This window comes from Homarus americanus, unplaced genomic scaffold (assembly GCF_018991925.1).
Source record: "Homarus americanus isolate GMGI-L3 unplaced genomic scaffold, GMGI_Hamer_2.0 scaffold50805, whole genome shotgun sequence".
Lineage (NCBI taxonomy): Eukaryota > Metazoa > Arthropoda > Malacostraca > Decapoda > Nephropidae > Homarus > Homarus americanus.
In genome coordinates, this window is record NW_024746515.1 from 17,681 (window position 1) to 36,240 (window position 18,560).

Genomic DNA, 18,560 nt, shown 5'->3' on the forward strand with positions numbered 1-18,560 from the left:
TGGGCCGTGGGTTCGAATCCTGGCGGGTTGAGGTGTTGATTGTATGTAGAAGTCCTCGTGCTTTATTGGGCTAATGAAATATATATATATATATATATATATATATATATATATATATATATATATATATATATATATATATATATATATATATATATATATATGTTAGCGGGAGAGAGGAGAGAAGAGAAGACGGAAATGCTGCGTTAGCACGGTGCTGGTGTGAGGTGCAGTATTTAGAACAAGTCTTTTTAGGGGGGTCGTATCCTGTTTTCTTTTAGGGGGGTCGAGTGTTAGCGGGAGAGAGAAGGCGAGAAGAGAAGACGGAAATGCTAAGTTTAGCACGTTGCAGGTGTGAGGTGCAGTTTCTTAGAACAAATCTTTTTAGGGGGGTCGTATGCATGTTTTCTCAGCACATGAGGACAGTGCTGTCTTTTTCTAGGGGGGTCGATTGTAATATTCAGAAATTTCAGTGTGATAATTTTAAACGGCGCGCCATTGGCGATACTGAATTTTCAAGGTCGTCTGAGGGAGGACAGCGCTCATCAACAGTAGTGAGAGTTTCGTGAACTGCACTCATATTATATTAAGTATACTCCGGCGACTTAATATGGAGGCGAATTATGAAATTGAATATCAGTTATTAAATTAAAAATGATTATGATAACGTCCACTGGCGGTATGAATCGTTCACGGTGTGAAAACGTCTACGGTATGAATGTCCACTGATCTGAGTTTGAGCCACGCTGCTGAGTATGGTGAGAGTTGGAGTGAAACCAGCTGTCTGGGTGCCCAACTAACGACTTGGGACCATTGTCTGTCCCTGTTTGACGATCGTTTCGGGTCATCAGCTCTCCTCTACCTCGGTTCACGATATCACATATCTTCAAACAGTTTAGTGAAAACCTTTACTAACGGGAAGCTAAAGCTTCTCTCAACTGTACAAGGTCGTAGTTGCTCACTCCCTTCCATTCATGGATGTACTGAGTGTAAAATGAGGCCAGCTGAGTGAATGGATGGTCACACACTGAGACCAGGAGTCTAGTGGAACTTAGAGGTACATTTTCCAAGGTTGAGAAAGGCTGGTTTGGGCCTTAACTACGGGTGCCTGTTGGTTGTGCCTTAAATAACTACAGGTGCATGTGGAAACTATGTGTTAGGTTAAGAAGCATGGTGTACCGGTATTGGTGGAAGCAGTAACTTCTTAAAATAGTGATAATGTTTTCTCAGTGACTGATATTGTCTTGCTGTGTGTAGTGAATGCTATTTTTAAAGTTACTGATATTGTCTTGCTGTGTGTAGTTAATTTTGATAGTATTGGTTTTTAATGTTTGTGTCACTAATTGATGCCAGAGAATGAGGGAACTGTTTTCAGATGAGGTTCCTCCTTTCTGATGTAAGCGATACTGTGATTTAGTTCCTTTAATGCAGTTAATATTTCTTTATAATTTCTATTTTTTATACCATTTCCTCAGTGAGTGATATCATTTTGTTGATAACCTTAAGGCTTGCATCTGTTGGTGCAACATAATTTTATTGAGTGCCCTTAAGGCCTATTCATGGAGGAGTTAAAAATTTCTTATTTCTATACCATTTTCTCAGTGATTGATATTATTTGGTTGAAAGCCCTTAAGGTCTGCTTCATGTGCGCAAGCAACATTTCTTAATACTTTGAATTTATTGTTACCTAATGAGGCATTTTCTGAGTTCTCTGATAATTTCAATATCATGTATCACTTTTATTCCCAAGAGTAGTGTTTTAAGTTCAGGTTAAGAGGTGCGCATATGTTGGTGTACCATTATTTGATTGCGTCTGTAGTGTTGGAGGGAAAAGAAGAGTCTAAATTTTACAGTGCGTCTCATTTACCCCAATCACAGATGCTATCCTTCCACGGGTCAAGGAGAATTCATTTTTGTTAGTAAATTTAAGTGTTCTTGTGCTGGTTCGGGTTTTTTCTCCAAGGGGTTATTTCCACTGCAATTTCCATCTAATAATTAATAAACCCCAAGCCAAGTTAGAAATTAAAATTCCACCAATTTCGACCGGTTACGTATATATATATATATATATATATATATATATATATATATATATATATATATATATATATATATATATATATATATATATATATATATATATATATATATATATATATATACTTTTTGTAAGTAGAGGACGTACTTTCTAAATGTGTTCATTTAATTTTACGTTTGTGCATTGTGCACGTAATATATATATATTTATATTGATTACATGTGAAGACTTTTGAAGTTCGCTTGTGTTTTTGTAGTTTATAAAATATTGATTGTTTGTGGAGAGTGCGTAGAACTTCGCCCTGGCTATGAGGTCAGGAGTCGATGACGTCCTTCTCAGGGAGGGATGACGTCACGTCTTATGGCAATCCACCTGGGGGGCTGATCTGGATCTTGCGGCGGTCAGCTCAGGGCTCATCTGGGGCTGACCTCTCAGTTGGTGCGATCAGCCTGGGTGCTGATCTGGGGCTGTCCTCTGTTGCACACCGACGAGTCTTGATTGTTTAAGCAAGAGATTGTTTGATTGTTTGGAGCCACTTTGACAACCTTCCTAAACTCCCGTAATGTAGAGTTAGCTGGTAGTAATCTCAGCCCACACTCGGGTAGGCTCGGCTGCTTTCGGCTCCGGTCGGGGGTAACCTTCAGTAGGATGTGTCACTGAGGGTTTGACTGCTAAGTTGGCAATCTTTTATAATGTTCTTGTTACCACTGTGTCTCTATGTATACGTTCTGCAAGTGTTTATAGCCACTGTCCACTTAAATTTCTTGTAATTGCTTGTTTGCTGATGATTCACTTAAGATGCCACTTAAGTCACTGGAATCACTTATAATAATGTTTGTTCTGAGTTTCTGACCGATTCTTCTTCTAACCCGTCTCACCGCTTGCCACCAGTGTGTTGGTCACACAATATATATAAATATATATTAGTTCTTGAATTGATAAGTGGCAGGGATGAAGTAAACACTATGTTGGTTTTGCTTTATTGTAGAAAAATATAATTTCACAGTTCAGTTGAGAATATATTGTACCTTCTCTACTAAGGAAAGTGTCTTAGTGCACTTGTAGGAGAACACTTAAGTGAGGTGTTCACGGGGTAACAAGTGATATGAGTCTCTCCCTCACACAGGGAGAGAAAGACGAACAGGAAGCCCTCGAGAGGAAACGCGTCAGATGTGTTGTTGCTGACATGCGCTGACCCTAGCCTTACCTCGCTCTCTCCCGGAAAGGAATGTCACCTCAGCAATTCATCAACACAGTTGAATAACTTGGTGAATAACTACTGAGTCATTGTTGAATAACTTAGTGAATAATTTGGTATTATACATTTGGGCAAATATTTATATAATACAAATGGTGCTGTTACAGTCATGCCAGTGTTATCCCTTTTTAATTTGTTTGAATTGAAATATTGTTTCAAATTGTACTTTGTTAATGTTTGGAGGAAATAAAATGTGTTATTTAAAACCAAAATATTTTTTGGAAAATAACATTGATAATAAAATCTATTATCCAATTTCTTTTTTTACCAAACCAATAATGCTTCCATTTGCCCTTACACTTGCTCTACTTCCAAACAAACTACATTATACAAATCAAAACCATGTATCAATTACACCCCTTTCTATATCGATGTAGTTCAGCTGTCTTTCCTCCAGGGCTTCTAATAGGGATGTGAGACCCATCAATGCATCCAAATACACCAGACATCCCTGCAATGGTGTGAAATTCATTTTCAAGGTTTTGTATGTTGCCTCATTCTGGAAAGTGAATGTAATCTTTTGCCGTAAAGGACGAAATAGTTCTGACAAACTTACAAACTGATGACACAGAAATCTTCAAGCATTCTGCCATACTAATTTGGAAGCTGCCACTGCTAAAGTATCTCAATGCAGTTCGGAGCTGCAGGTGTGTGGAATACTGCATCCTGTAGGATATAGATATTTTTTGTTATTTACTGTTTTCTCTAACATTGCATATCTTGATTATAGTAAACAACAGGTCTCCTATGATGATATAAATTACTGTCTTACATTTTAAGTTCTTCAGAGAATCACCTCCGTAAAGCGCAACATACAGGTGATATCCCCGTTAGCCGGAATAATTGGTGCAGAGCTCTTCCAGGGTTGAGAGACTTCCAGATAACAAGAAGACTCTCAAACCATGAAAAAATCCCACATCCCTAGAATTTTTCCGATTTCATGTAAAAGTTTCCGAGTTTAAACATTCTTTCATCCTCGGAGACCCAGGAAACCTCGTTGATTTTCAGGAAGTTTTCATAAAAATTTCCAGAAAATGTGCCTGATATTTAACCTCGAAATTTGCTCCAAGACCTGGAATCAAATTCAAGAGATTTTTCGGAATTAAAGAGAAAATTAATCCGATTTTCAACCTTGAAAACTCGTTCACAGACCCGGAATGTTGAAAATTTTCCCGGAAAAACTCCGAGCCAATTGCAATTATGAGTATGCATTAACGAATTCTGGGTAATGAAGATATTACTACACTGTAATTATGGCCTGGTATTATTATTGTACATGGCTGGTGAGTTTAGGGGTTTTCATGAGTGCTGAGTGCTGCATAGTGGTGATGCTCCCCCCCCCTCTTTTATTGCGTCACAAAATCTTGGATTTTGGTATTTGTTTAGAAGTGTATTGGGTATTTATTCAATGTTATAAAGACTTTCGGTCTACAAAGATATATTTAGTCTAACCTAACCAAACTTTAACTAACCTAACCTAACTTTACTTAACCTAACCTAACCTGACCTGACCTGACCTGACCTGACCTGGCCTAACCTAACCTGACCTGACCTGACCTGACCTGACCTAACCTGACCTGACTTGACCTGACCTAACCTGACCTGACCTAACCTAACCTGACCTAATCTAACCTAAGCTTACTTAACCCAATTATCTTGTGGACCGCACACTTTAGTAACACCAGAATTTCTTGCCTCGTCCTTCTTGAACTCTTCGCATATGTGGTTCAACTCGTTCAAGAAGTTCATGGATGCATTCCTTGGACAGCCTATACCTCTTGATGAACTCCTCCTCAGAGAGATAAGCAAACGGATTTTGATGGTCTCTAATAACAATACTAGAATGCTATAATGCCAGCCTGAAAAAATAAATCAAAATCTAATATCTATTATCTATATATTACAGTAACTACTGTATATAAGATAAATTACTTTTGATAATCGTTTACAAGCGTGTTGCACAGCTATTACAGAGAATTTCTTTAAGAAATTTGTCCATAGTATATTTAACTTTTGTTTATTGTTGTTCCAGGATGTAAGATAGGACTGACACGATTTAAATCGAGTGATTGAAAACATCATTAATCAATTTGGGCACTTTCTCTAACCCTGAGTTCGAACATTTCACCTAAAAAAAATTTTACGTAACCCAATCTAAACTTTCACATATTGGTAGTACCTAACACGACTGGAACAACAACAACCCAAACAGTGAAATATAGCAGGAGAAATTTTTTCCATGGTTATTATCAGCGTGGGTCACAGATGACATTTGTAAACTATTACCTGAGCAACCTATCTAGTACAGTATATTTTGCTAATGTTATATCTTTCCGATATAATATATTGGGGAATAGGAAATGGTATTACATCTATTTATCACAAAGAAAAGTGCGTTTTTTAACATACTTGATGCTGTAAGAGGATGCTTGTAGGAATGCAATACTTGATAAATTAGAGAAGGGCGATGGGGGGATGAAAAATCTTCGGAGTTGAAGGTAAAACATCACAAGAGTACACGGCGGTCTCTTAAAAATATTCACATTTCCATTGGAACCGGTTATTAGGATATTTAAATATTTTTTTTCTTTATTATCTCATCTTAAATTATATATATTACATTTCAGAGACGTTTTCTATTCATTTATAACTAGTTTGAACATTCGGGATAAGTCTTTCGGGTGCCCACACCCGAAGACTTATCCCGAACATTCCAATAATATTGTCGGACTACCAAATGATAACCCGACAAAATTTGGTTTAAAAATGTGGATTACGGCTCGGAGGGCGCTTTCGGGTTATTAATAAGTAACCTCTTACAAATTACTACAGTGCAACATGAACAACCTATATTCTCTGTCGTATGAGATCAAACACCTTCAGTAATCAAGGCTTTATTCAACTCATAAATCCATATACATCTGCAGCAACAAAACAAAACCCAATTAGAACAACAGAACATTTAGAGTAAAGGTAAACACAAACATAATTTATTCCATAATATGACATTCACCCCGGCCATCATAATCAATCAAACATCATAGCCGTATCGCTGGGGTTCTCTTCGCTGCCGAGTAGAACAACGAAGAGGTGACTCCTGCATGATACTAGGATTCAGCAATGTCGTCCCGTTATCTCCCTCTGCAGCAACTCCCTCACCATTATCCAACATTTCTGGCTCCACTGAAGGTGAGGTTGATCCGGCAGAGATGTCTGAGGATGAGGATCCACCAGGGCATGGAGCAAGATCACGGAGGAAAAAAGATTCGCGTCCTTCTGGATACTTAATGTGTGCATACGTTGGGTTAGCCTCGAGAAGCTCCACCTCATCAACGAGAGGGTCACCTTTGTTTGAGCGGACGAGTCGGCGTAAGAATAAGGGACCTGGTGTCGTTAGCCATGTTGGCAGGGATGTACCCTGACAAGATCGTCTCGGAAAAGTGAAAAACCTCTCATGTGGAGTCACGTTGATGGCTATTGAGAGCAATGATCTAATGGAGTGAAGTGCTTCAGTATCCGGAACATCTCGAGATTTGGCAGCTAAACATATGGACTTCCAGATTATGCCATTGTACCGTTCTATTTGACTGTTTCTTGTTGGGTGGTAAGGTGTAGTTTTGCTGGACGCCACTCCACGACTAGCGAGATGAGTTTTCACTTCACGAGACATAAATGCACTTCCTCGATCAGAGTGGACAAAACTCGCCATACCACAAAGCGAGAAGATGGTGTCGAGACATCTGTTGACAGTTGAGGGAAATCTGGAATATTCATCCACAGCAGTGAAGAGATATGAGTTTCTCGTTGCGTGATGGAAGAGGACCTTTGAAGTCAATGCTCAGTCTATCCATTGGTTGAGTAGCTTTGATAAGGGTATTTTCAGTAGACCTGTGAAATGTTGGCTTGATTTCAGCACATACACGACAAGTTGAACAGACCTTTTTCACATCCTCCGTAGAAAATGGGAGGTTCTTTATCCAGACAAAATGAAGCATTCTGACAACCCCCGGGTGGCAGGGACCTTCATGGATGACAGGTTTGACGATGAGATGGCTCCGCAGTACGCTCGGGTGAAAGTGTCAGGAGCAACGTTGTCTCTACCTGGCCGATACCAAATGGAATAGCTAAAACATGCGAGTTCGAGCCGCCACCCTTGTATCTTGTCATTCTTCACTTTAGTCCTCCTACGACTGTCCAGCATAATTGCAACTGATCGCTGGTCAGTAACAATGGCGAAGTGCCGTCCCAACAACAGGTGAGACCACTTTCTAACCGCTTCAATTATTTCAGTCGCCTCCTTCTCAACAGGAGGATAGTGAATTTCACTGCCAGATAACATCCGAGATATGAAGGCTACTGGCCGACCAGCTTGATGCAAAGTAGCAGACACGGGCACATCCGACGCATCACACTCCACAACAAATGGGATGGCATGGTCAATGCTATTTAGGGCAGCTTCCCCAAGCAGTTTCTTCAAGTCATCAAAAGCTGTGAGCGCTTCACGGTCCAGAGGAAAAGATTTAGCCTTGTAGAGAGGCCGTGCCTTTTCTGAAAACTCCGTGATCCACTCAGCGTAATAAGCAAATATACCAAGTACGCGTTGAAGAGTCGATGGGTTTGTAGGTGGTGGAAGTTCTTGCAGTGGTTTTAGCCTTTCAGGATCTGGTTTGATTTGACTATTTCCAAGTTGATAACCCAGAAGATTAATCGATTTTGCTGATATTGTAGATTTGGATGTATTGAATGTCAACTTCCTTTCCTCAGCATCAGCAAGACATTTCTCAAGATTTGTGTTATGTTCTTTCTGATCCCGACCACCTATGGCAATAGTGTCAAGGTAGGGAAATGTGTCACATAGATTCTCCTCCTCCACGAACTTGTCGATGGCTCTTTGAAAAACGGCAACACCATTAGTGACACCAAATGGTACACGTGTGAATTGATACAGTTTGCCATTTGCTTCAAATGCTGTAAAGGGTTTATCAGACTCGCTTCTGCGTAGTTGATGGTATGCGCTCTTTAGATCAAATGTTGAGAACACGTGGTACTTAGCAAGAGTGTTGACCATGGTTTCAATGTTTGGCAATGGATATGCGTCGACATTGGTGTAAATGTTCACCGTAGAAGAGTAGTCGCTGCACATTCGTTTTCTGTGACAGCCTGAATCATCTCTTGCAATCACAACCTGTGCACGCCAGGGTGTTGTACTTGATTCTATGATGCCTTCGGACAGTAAGCGTTGTATTTCTTTGGTAATGAACTTTTGGTCATCAGGGCTAAACTTCCTAGATTTGGTGGCTATCGGCTTTGCATCTTCTTGCATGTTTGCAAATAACAGTGGTTCTGACATACCTGCTGATGCCAGGCTACATACAGGCTTGTTATCAATTGTGGAAATCATGAGCTCAGGTCTGGGTCCTCCATGCTCTATGGTAACTAAGGAGTGTTGTTTTTTAAATCTATGCCGAGAATAACATCACCACAAAGATTCTCAATGACGCCCTGACGTGTGTTTGGAGAATGACTGTCATTCACATAGAGATCCACCGTACATTCACCTATCACAGAAGCCGTTAAAGAAGACATTGCTAGGGTTATACTTTGGAAAACGGGTTTGATGTGAAGCTTAAGCTGATAGGCCACTCTCTTGTCAATGAAACTCTCAGAACTTGCCGAACCAATAAGGCGGGAGATTCGTCTTCCATTTACCTTTAAGTTTGTAGCAGAGCAATTCAGGTAATGAGGAACAGCAGCTGAGATGGTACAAAGAGTAGGAGATGAAATTGATGCCGTGACCTGTTTCTTACCCTTAGTCTGACAGACTTTTGCCGAGTGCCCTCTTTTTCCACATGAAAAGCAATCACTATCTTTAGCTGGAAATCTCGCCCGTAAATGAAGACTGCCACCACAAAACCAACATCGTTTCTTAGTGGTCATACTTGTAAGTGTTGAATCCTCATCTGGATATATATCTTGTTGATTAGTGTATGGTGACTTAACAGTTTCCTCCACACATCCTGAAGCTGCTGCAATGACAGGGCCTAGTGGCTGGAAGGTTTCCGAAGTACGCTGTGCAAGATCCAAGGCTCTAGCTTGATCAAAGGCTTGAGAGAGTGTGAGAGCCTGATTTTCCAATAGATGTTGACGTATATTTGCAGAAGACAGTCCGTTGATGAAGTCATCCCGTACTAACTCTTCACAATATTCTTCGGCCGTGACAGCTTTTAGAGTACAATCTTTGCTGAGTCTGTGCAAGTCGCGAAGAAATTCATCCAGTGTTTCGGAAGGACGCTGACGTCTTGTGGCGAGCTGGTGTCCGGCGAATATCTCATTTTTCTTTTTCACATATACCTTTTCTAACACTTGTATAGCGGTTTCAAACTCCGTAGCATCAGCAAAGAATTCATACACAGTAGCAGACACATATTTTGTCAAACATCGTAGTTTGTCAGGCGCTCTGTCTCCACACTCATCAATAAAGTTTTCAAAAGTTTTAAGCCAATGCTTGTATTCCTTCTCAGCAGCTGGGGAATTTGGATCAACATCAAGCTTGTCGGGGCAGAGTATGCGTTCCATTTTGCTAGTAGAATATGAGTTGAATAAATTGTCGTATGAGATCAAACAGCTTCAGTAATCAAGGCTTTATTCAACTCATAAATCCATATACATCTGCAACAGAACAAAACAAAACCCAATTAGAACAAGAGAACATGTATTCCATAATATGACACTCTCCACGTTCGTCCGGACCTGTCAAACACTCGGTCTAGTCATCTCACACACTAAAACCAAGTTCATCTCACACTTCCAGGGTCAGACACCGCTGACTCTGCAAGGACAAGACATTGATCAAGTACGCACCTACAGGTACCTTGGTGTAGCCCTGCGAGCCACTACCAGCGCCACTACCCCCACTGTCGCCGCCCATGTCATCTCCCAGTGCCGCCATAGAACGAGGCCCCTCCAGTACCTCACCCACGGCCTCAAAGGAGCCTCTGTCGGGGTCCTACGTCTCATTGCCATCACCAGAGCTGTCATAGATTATGCATGTCCTGTCTTTGTAGTCGCCTCCCAACGCGAGAAACAAAGTATAGAGAAAATCCAAAACAGAACGATGAGACTCATCATCAGCTGCCTTATGACCACCAGAATGGAAGTTATGCAGCGTGAATTAATTCTGCTCCCCGTCTGCGATCGAATTACTGCTCTCAATGTCATCCTTGGTGTTAAACTTTTTCGCAGTGAGCAACCGACTCCCCTGTCGCGCTCACTGAACTCACATCTTAACACCCTCCTGCGCCGGCCTGTCCCCATTACTTTCCCCCCTCCCTCTCAACACTGGCCCGTCCACACTGCTGCTGACATCCTGCGTTATCACCTCTACACCCCCTCGACCTCTCTCCCTCCCGAGTACACTCATCCGCCTCTACTTCCACTTGGGCAAGGGCTCGGGTCGGGTTGTGTTGCGTCTCTGCTTAGCAACAAAGCGTGTTTCGGCATTCGGGCCTTCGTTGTAGAGCAGCAGATATTGGTCATTGATTATATAAGATCATCAAGATCGTCTGAGTGGTGTGAAAGTGTAAATCGATGCTGCAAGTTTTAATGTTGAACGTTATTGTATTATTGAAAACTCAATCTCCACCGAGTTGGAGGTGCAGCCCAGGTCGGGAGGCCTACAACCGGAAAATCATTGCCATATGACAAAACTTTTATATTTTTTATTTTTTTACGGAGTTGTGGTCACGGCTGTGATAAAGGCCAACCAGGGAGTGTAGTACTGTGCCTTTGGTTAAATCAGTTCATAGTGTCATCAGTGACTGCGGAAGAGGTTGTAAATAACTTAAAGTGAATACAAATAGGCAAGCAAGCTGGGAAGGCACCACTGCCAGCTGAAACCAAGTCGTGTTATAGGTGCCACAGAGACTTTAAATTTTATTTTGTTTGTGTGCTTTCTCATGGAATGAAACTGTGTCTACAATACACCATTCACAGGGAGATACAGTGTCCACAGTGATAAATCGTTGATGAGAACGGGAAAAGAAAGTATAAGGAAATACTAGTTAAAATAAAAAAATAATAAAATCAACAAGCTTTGCTATCCTTAAAGGCATTGTATTACGGCCCAAAAGAAGGTTATATTTTATTTTTCTGTGTTTCTAAAAGACTGAGTGGGTTTATAAAATTCGTCATTCATAGCAAAATGCAGTGTTCATAGAGTTAGCACATAAATACCAACAAATCCCCGAAGTGAACTGGAAAAAAAAGAAAAAAACAGAAGACTACTCTAAAGGCAACAGGGGAGGTTAAACCCAGCAGAGGACAGCGAAGAACATTTTTTTTAATAGGTGTAGATCTATACACAGTCTGCCCCCCCCTAAAAAAAAAACATCAACAACAACCATGAGTATGATATGTGATTACTGGAGGGGGGCGTCGGATATGGAGGATACAGGCCTGACTAATGCAACGTTTAGGATGATACAAACTGCCGTAAAGCATGAAGGCTGTTGCTGGTATTGCCCTGACTGCATAGTCAAGGTGAAAAAGGCGATTGCAAACCATAGGGGAACGAGTTCCTTAGGGACGAAAATAGATGAAGCTGGTGCCTTGCTGGTTGCCAAACTAGAAGAAGTTGGGAAAGAGATCCTTGCTGAGACTGAGGAAGTTGCCGATAGAATGGAGGTGGTTGCTAAGAGGAGTTATACTGAGGTATTAGCAGGGCCACGAGAGGTGGCGGAGAGTAATGCAGGAACAGAACAGGTTCTACAGCAGCTAGGAACTCTGAAGAAGTGTGTCAAAGAAATGAAAATTAACGGACCTACTGTTAGGGGAGAGGAGGAACAACGGGAACATTTCCAGCGCAGGAACGATGTAATGGTTTTTGGAGTCCCTGAGAGCCAGGCGGACGGAACTGAGAGTAAGAAAACACACGATAAGATGCAGTTTAAGAATATTTGTAAAGAGATTCTGAAGACGCCATCAACCCCTCAGGATGTGAGGAGGCTGGGACAAAAGCAGGGGAACAAGTCTCGCCCCCTCAGGATCACACTAGTTGAGTGAGGAGGAGAAATGGAAGGTTATTCGGCAGGCAAAAAACTTAGCAAGGAGCGAGGCATTTCGGAGTGTATTCATTCACCCAGATCGCACGGTATTGCAGAGGGAACAGCACAGGAAGCTCCTGCAGGGCATGAAGTAGAGAAGGGAGGAGTCGAGGAGGAGCGGGGACGGGTGTACATGGGTTGTATTCAGGGAGAAGGTGGTGGAAGCAAGTGTGCCGACACAGGGCCGGGAGACAGCAGTGCACCCTCCACCCTCTCTACCCACCTGAGGTGGCACCAGCTCCGCCTATCAGCCGGGAGAAGGCGAGCGCCTTGTAAACAATGACATTTCTAACCACACCCTGCAAAATACAGTGTTCTTAGCAAATGCTGCAGCTTCTGTGAATTGGGGGGGGGGGGTTACTACTAAGAGCAGAGATGTTACCGAGAACAAATTCTGGCTTGATTGTCATGTACAATAATACTAATACGTTCCCTGATAAGAGAGAGGAGTTTGAAACGCTACTGAAGGTACACCAAGCAGATATTATAGGACTTGTAAAATTGTTGTACAAGAACAGGAAAATCGACCCAGAAGAATGTGAGTTCAGAATTGCTGGATATGACTCATTTACGAACCTGTTTCAAGAAACTTGCAAGAGGGGTGTGGTTATCTATGCTAGGCAAGACCTTAGAGCCAGCCAGGCGAGGGTACAGGGAGAGGATGTTTTTGAAGAGTCCAAGTAGTGTAAAATTAAACTAAAGGGAGGGGACTTACTTAGTGTTAGGTGTATCTACAGATCCCCAAACTATGGCCCACTAAATCAAAGGAACTTAAGAGACTTAATAGACAATGCGGCAATGCTCAACCCTAGCCAGCTCCTTATCATGGGGGACTTTAACTATGGCAACATCGACTGGAGAAACAAGTTCACCCCAAATGACTTGAATAACCCTGCTACTCTTTTTGTAGAAACTCTGAGAGATAGTTTTCTGTTCCAACATGTTAGAGACCCGACACATTACAGAGGGGAGCAAACACCCTAGCCACTACACCTAATCATAACAAACGAGGAGGGTTGTTAGGTTCTGGATAATAAGTTCAATATACAGGAGCGAACACAAACACCTGTATAGTTTTGTAGGTTCGATTTACTGGATCAGAGATATGTACACAGAGGGAAGTAACGCTCCTCAGCTTGGCTCCTTGTCAACTGCTATAGCCGACGTATGGCAAGTGAGACATTAGCAGCTTCCATACGTCGCCAGGCACATTAATTAAGCATGTGGGATATGGTAATTACATTGCCACACGCTGCTAGCTAGGCTGAATAAATAATACATAAATGGAGCACATACATAATATACATACATAATATATAATCCAGCATACATAATATACATACACCTCCCTCCCCCCTATACGCTCATAGCAAAGTCTTGAGCGGACCTTTTCTTTTGGATCCGTTCTGAGCGTCGAGGGACTTGATCACTGGGAAGGGTATGGGACTCAACACTGGTGGCGGGGTCAGCAGAAGGCGTTGTTACGGGGCGAAGAAAACGGCGGTTCCTCCACCACACACGACCACTGGGTAACCGCACCTGGTAGTCCCGTGACCTACCGAGACCCATGACTATGACCACTTTGTCCCAACGTAGGGAGGTCGGGTCCTGAACATGGACTTGGGTGCCAACACTCAACTTGGGGAGAGGACGGGCGTGGTCGTTGTAGCGGGCGACGACATCATGAACAAGTTCGGCGGCTCGGCGATCACAATCCTCTGTCTTGGCCTGCCACTCCTTGGAGAAGGATTGAGGGTGAACAGAGACACAAGAACGAAGGGGGCGTCCATACAAGACCTGGGCAGGGGAGCGTCCGGTGTAGTTAGGTGTGTTGCGGAGTTCAAGAAGACCCCAGTCGAAGGCCTCGCAGTCAATATTCCCAGAAGGGGCCACCTTAAGGATGAGGTGCTTCAGGGATTTGACAGCAGCCTCAGCGTGGCCGTTGGACTGCGGGTAATGGGGCGATGACAACACATGCCGGACTCCCCATCGGTCAAGGAACACAGCAAAGTCCCGGCTTATGAACTGGGCCCTCCGTCGGTTCGCAGGCACACAGGAACGCCCACGTCTCGGAAGTAGTGGCGGAACTTGCTGATGGTGGCGGCAGACGTCGTGTCATTACTGCACTTGATGACAACCGGCCAACCAGAGAGACGGTCGACGATAACAAGGAAGGACTTTCCTGACACACAGAAAAAGTCGGCTGACACAGACTCAAAGGGGCGAGTGGGGTTGTCGTCACTCATGAAGGGTTCCTGCTGCTGGCTGGGTTGTAATACTTGGCAGGGCTCACACGCACGGACAATATTGGAGATGTCGGAGTCGATGCCGGGCCAGAACACTGGCTGTCGTGCATGTCGTTTGGTGGCCTCAGCTCCACGGTGACTGTCGTGAAGGCGAGCCAAGACGTGGGGACGTGAGGCAGCAGGGACAACTACACGTGCTCCGTACAGAACAAGGTCCCCGTCGCAGTAGAGTTCATCGCGGAGTTTCCAATACGGGAGCAGGGTGTTGTAAAGGTCGTAGCGGTTGCTAGGGAATTCATTCCTCACACACTCGACGAGTCGGACGTAGGAAGGGTCATCTCGGGCCGCTGTTCGAAGGTCCTCCATTGCCTTGTCGTCATCTGGTGACAGGTCCGAACGAAGGGATTGGACGGCGTGTAGAGTGACCACAGTCCTGACGGAAAGAGCGAGGTCGGCGTCGAGCCCATGGTCTTCTGGAGTAGGGCGGCTGACAGGAGAGCGGGATAAAGCATCAGGGATGCAGAGCTACTTACCAGCACGCCACACTGCTGTGAAAACGTAGGCCGAGAGCTTCTCTTTCAGACGCTGGAGGCGAGGGTTCTCAACGGCGTCCAGCGTGTAGTGGTTGAGGATCGGGACAAGAGGGCGATGGTCGGTCACTAGGTGAAAGTGTTGCAGGCCTATGAGGTAAAACCTGCACTTGGACATCGCCCAAACCACAGCCAACAGCTCCAACTCAATAGTGGCGTAGCGCGTCTCGGTGTCAGAGAGGAAACGCGAGCCACACTGGACGAGCCGGAACTGCCCTCCACCGTGATCCTGCAATAGGGCGTATCCCACGCCATACAAGCGTGAGGCATCTGTCTGCAGAACCGTCGGCAAGGCTGGGTCAAACGTGGCGAGGACCGGTGGACTAGACAGGGCCTGTTTCACTTGCTGGAAGGCCTTGTCGTGGTCGGGGGTCCACAGGAATGTCCTCTTGGGGCTCATCAGGGGGCGAAGTGGTTGGGCAGCTGCGGAGATGTCCGACGAAAACTCTGCTAACTGGTTGACGAGACCGATGAAGGACCTCAAGTCGGTAAGGTTAGCAGGGGTGGGAAAATCCGTGATGGCGCGGACCTTTTCCGGGTCAGCTGCGATACCATTCCCTGAGAGGGTGTACCCACAAAAGTCAACTGAAGAGCTAGCCAGAACAAACTTGTCGGCATTTAGGGTAATGCCGTGCTTCCGGCACCTGTTGAGTACCTCGTAGATACGGCAGAGGTGATCCATATAATCCTCGTCGTACACGAGTATGTCGTCGACCACTTTCACGCAGTTTGCCAGACCTTGTAGAGCCATATCACCTCGAAGACAGAAAGCGTCTCCTGTAGCGGCGAATCCCATGGGGCCACGGCAATAACTGTAACGTCCATGCAGGGTGATGAAAGTTGTGAGTGGTCGGTCTTCTTCGGCAAGCTCTATCTGCCAGTATCCACACAGGGCGTCCATCGTCGTGAAGAAGCGCGCCTTCGGGTTCACACTGCGTATAGCTGCAAAGGGCGTGGGAGAAGGGTGCGCAGGACGAGACACCTGGCTGTTGAGCTTGGAGAGGTCAGTGGTGATCCGAACACCACCTTTAGGTTTTGCGACGACAACCATAGGGTGACACCATGGAGACGGGTCATCGCCGGTTGGTGCAATAATTTCTTGGGCGACCATGGAGTCCAGCTCGTTTTTGACCGCCTCGCGGAAGGCCAGGGGAACCAGTCGAGGGGTGTAAATAGCGAAGGGCTTCGCGTCGTCCCTCAGGTGGATCCTCATGGGGGACCTACCATCTTCTTGAGAGGCTTGGATTCCAGAGCGGACTTGGTCACCAGAACGTCGCTGAATTCCTTCAGGAAGTACTTCCGAGCATCCGAAGGAGAGGTGTCACTGGCAAGAGGCAGGGGTAGGGCGGCAGCAGGGTCGTTGCTGCTCCCTTTTTGCACCCTGTTGGCGTGTTTTACCTCAAGAATAGGTTTGGGGAAGTCCTGGGAGATGATGGCCAACTCTTGACAATGTCTGTAGGACAGCAAAGGAGTCGGGACACCGTTATGCACATCAATCCAGGCTTGACACGACCTGTTGCCAAAGGTGACTTGTGCTTGGAGTGAACCCAGGGCCGGGGTCATCTGTGAACCATCTGCCATAAAGCGGAGATCCTTGGGGGGCGGTCCTAGATCACTTGGAGAGAGCCCCAAGCATTGCAAATGCTGGGGACCGATGACTGTAGCATCAGCGCCGGTGTCGGGCAACATCCGAAGACGGGATGAGACACTGCGGTAGGTCACAATGACACTGATGTACTGGGGAACTTTGGTCCTGGGACGCGGGGGGGGAGCACACATTCCTAATATGGCTCGAGCGTTGTCCAGGGTCGTCATGCTTCTGATTGGAAGACTGTGGGCGGCCCTCTCTGGTGGAAGGGCGCTGAAGCTTCCGCCGACGCTGTCCCTTGGGTTTGTTGGAGGGGCAACACTTGTCATAGTGGCACAAACGACCGCACACATTGCACTGGACGTACTTGGCTGGGCACCGTACTGTGAGTGACCAGTGGCCCTTACGGTCACAACTGTTGCAGGTAGACTCAGCAGCTGGACACACCTGTGTTCCGTGCTGCTTACCACAGTTGTTACAAAATGAACCGGGCGTGGACGTGGTGGGCGAAGGCGTAGGAGCAGACTTCGTGTCCTTCTTGTACCGGGACACAGCGCGTACAGCTGTAGGGGGAGCTCGGATGGCAGAGGTGGCACACCTGGCAGCCTCATAGGAGCGACATATCGTCAACACATCCTTCAGAGAAGAGGAAGAGTCGAGGGAGGTGAGGCGCTGGACAAGTTCCTCGTCCTTAACACCCATCAGGATCACCTGCTTCAACTGGGTCTCCTCGCACTGCTGGTGGTGGCCTAGACATATATCTACCTCTTCCGAGGCTCCCTTAAGACGTACATAAAAGGCGTCAAAAGACTCACCTTCCATCTGTCTGCAGCTAAACAATTCCCTCCTGCGCAGAGCTTCATTCTGCTGTCCTTTGATGTGCCGTTGTAGAATGTCCAGTACCTCCTCTACAGACAACGAAGAGGTCGGAGGTACCTGCAACGTATGTTCTAAGACACGCTGAACTTCCAAGGACAGGCACATAAGCAGCTGGATGAGTTGTTTAGGCTGTGACAAACTCTGGAGGTCCACCATTGTAGAATAATCAGTCCACCGTCGCCGCCATTCACGAAAAGTCTGGAAATTCACATCAGGCTTCAAGATGGGCGGTGTTTGAGCTGCTGCTTTAGGTGGGGCTGTGGGGCGTGAAGGAAGCATTGATGAGGTATCTGAACCAGTCAGTACCGAGGCAGTGTTAGAGCCAGGGGCTTGGTTAACAGTGAGGCGAGATATCAAAGCTTCAAACCGTGCACTGTCTTCCAATCTCCGTTGGTGGTCTCGTTCTGCCTCTGCTTGCCTTCTGTGTTCATCCGCCACACGTCTGTTAGCTTCATCCTCGCGCCTTTCATCTCTCATAAACTTCATTAAAGCAATTATCTCTGGAGACAACACTGAATATTGAGGTGAAGGGCTGCGCGATGTTGTGGGAGCTGGAGCGTCGTGGTCGGCCATGTCATCCATCTATGCCGAGCTATCATCCGCCTCACTCATCCGGACGCTGGGTCCACGGCTACGTAAGGCATGAGACATAACTACTTCATCTGTGTACTGTGTCTTAAATCAGTGTTGACCGGTCAGCCCGTCGTATCAACAAGATTTCAGACAAAAAAATTAAATACACAGATAAGTAGGTTATATATATAAAATATATATAAGGCAATCGCCGCGGTCAGTGTGTTAGTACATGTATGTGTGTGTGCGCGCCTTGGGCAGCGTCTCGCTGGGAGAGAGAGGAGGGA

At 45.1% G+C, this 18,560-nt stretch overlaps 1 protein-coding gene across 1 annotated transcript; it reads right to left on the reverse strand.

The window, feature by feature from the left end:
• Positions 1 to 8,732: 8,732 nt before the first annotated feature.
• On the reverse strand, positions 8,733 to 9,872 carry LOC121879266. Its single transcript, XM_042385858.1, has one exon. It carries the CDS (start codon positions 9,870 to 9,872, stop codon positions 8,733 to 8,735), a length of 1,140 nt encoding a protein of 379 aa, XP_042241792.1.
• Between the last annotated feature and the right edge of the window lie 8,688 nt (positions 9,873 to 18,560).

Coding starts and splice junctions, on each gene's coding strand:
- LOC121879266 (XM_042385858.1), bottom strand. CDS start 9,872: ATGGAACGCATACTCTGCCCCGACAAGCTTGATGTTGATCCAAATTCC.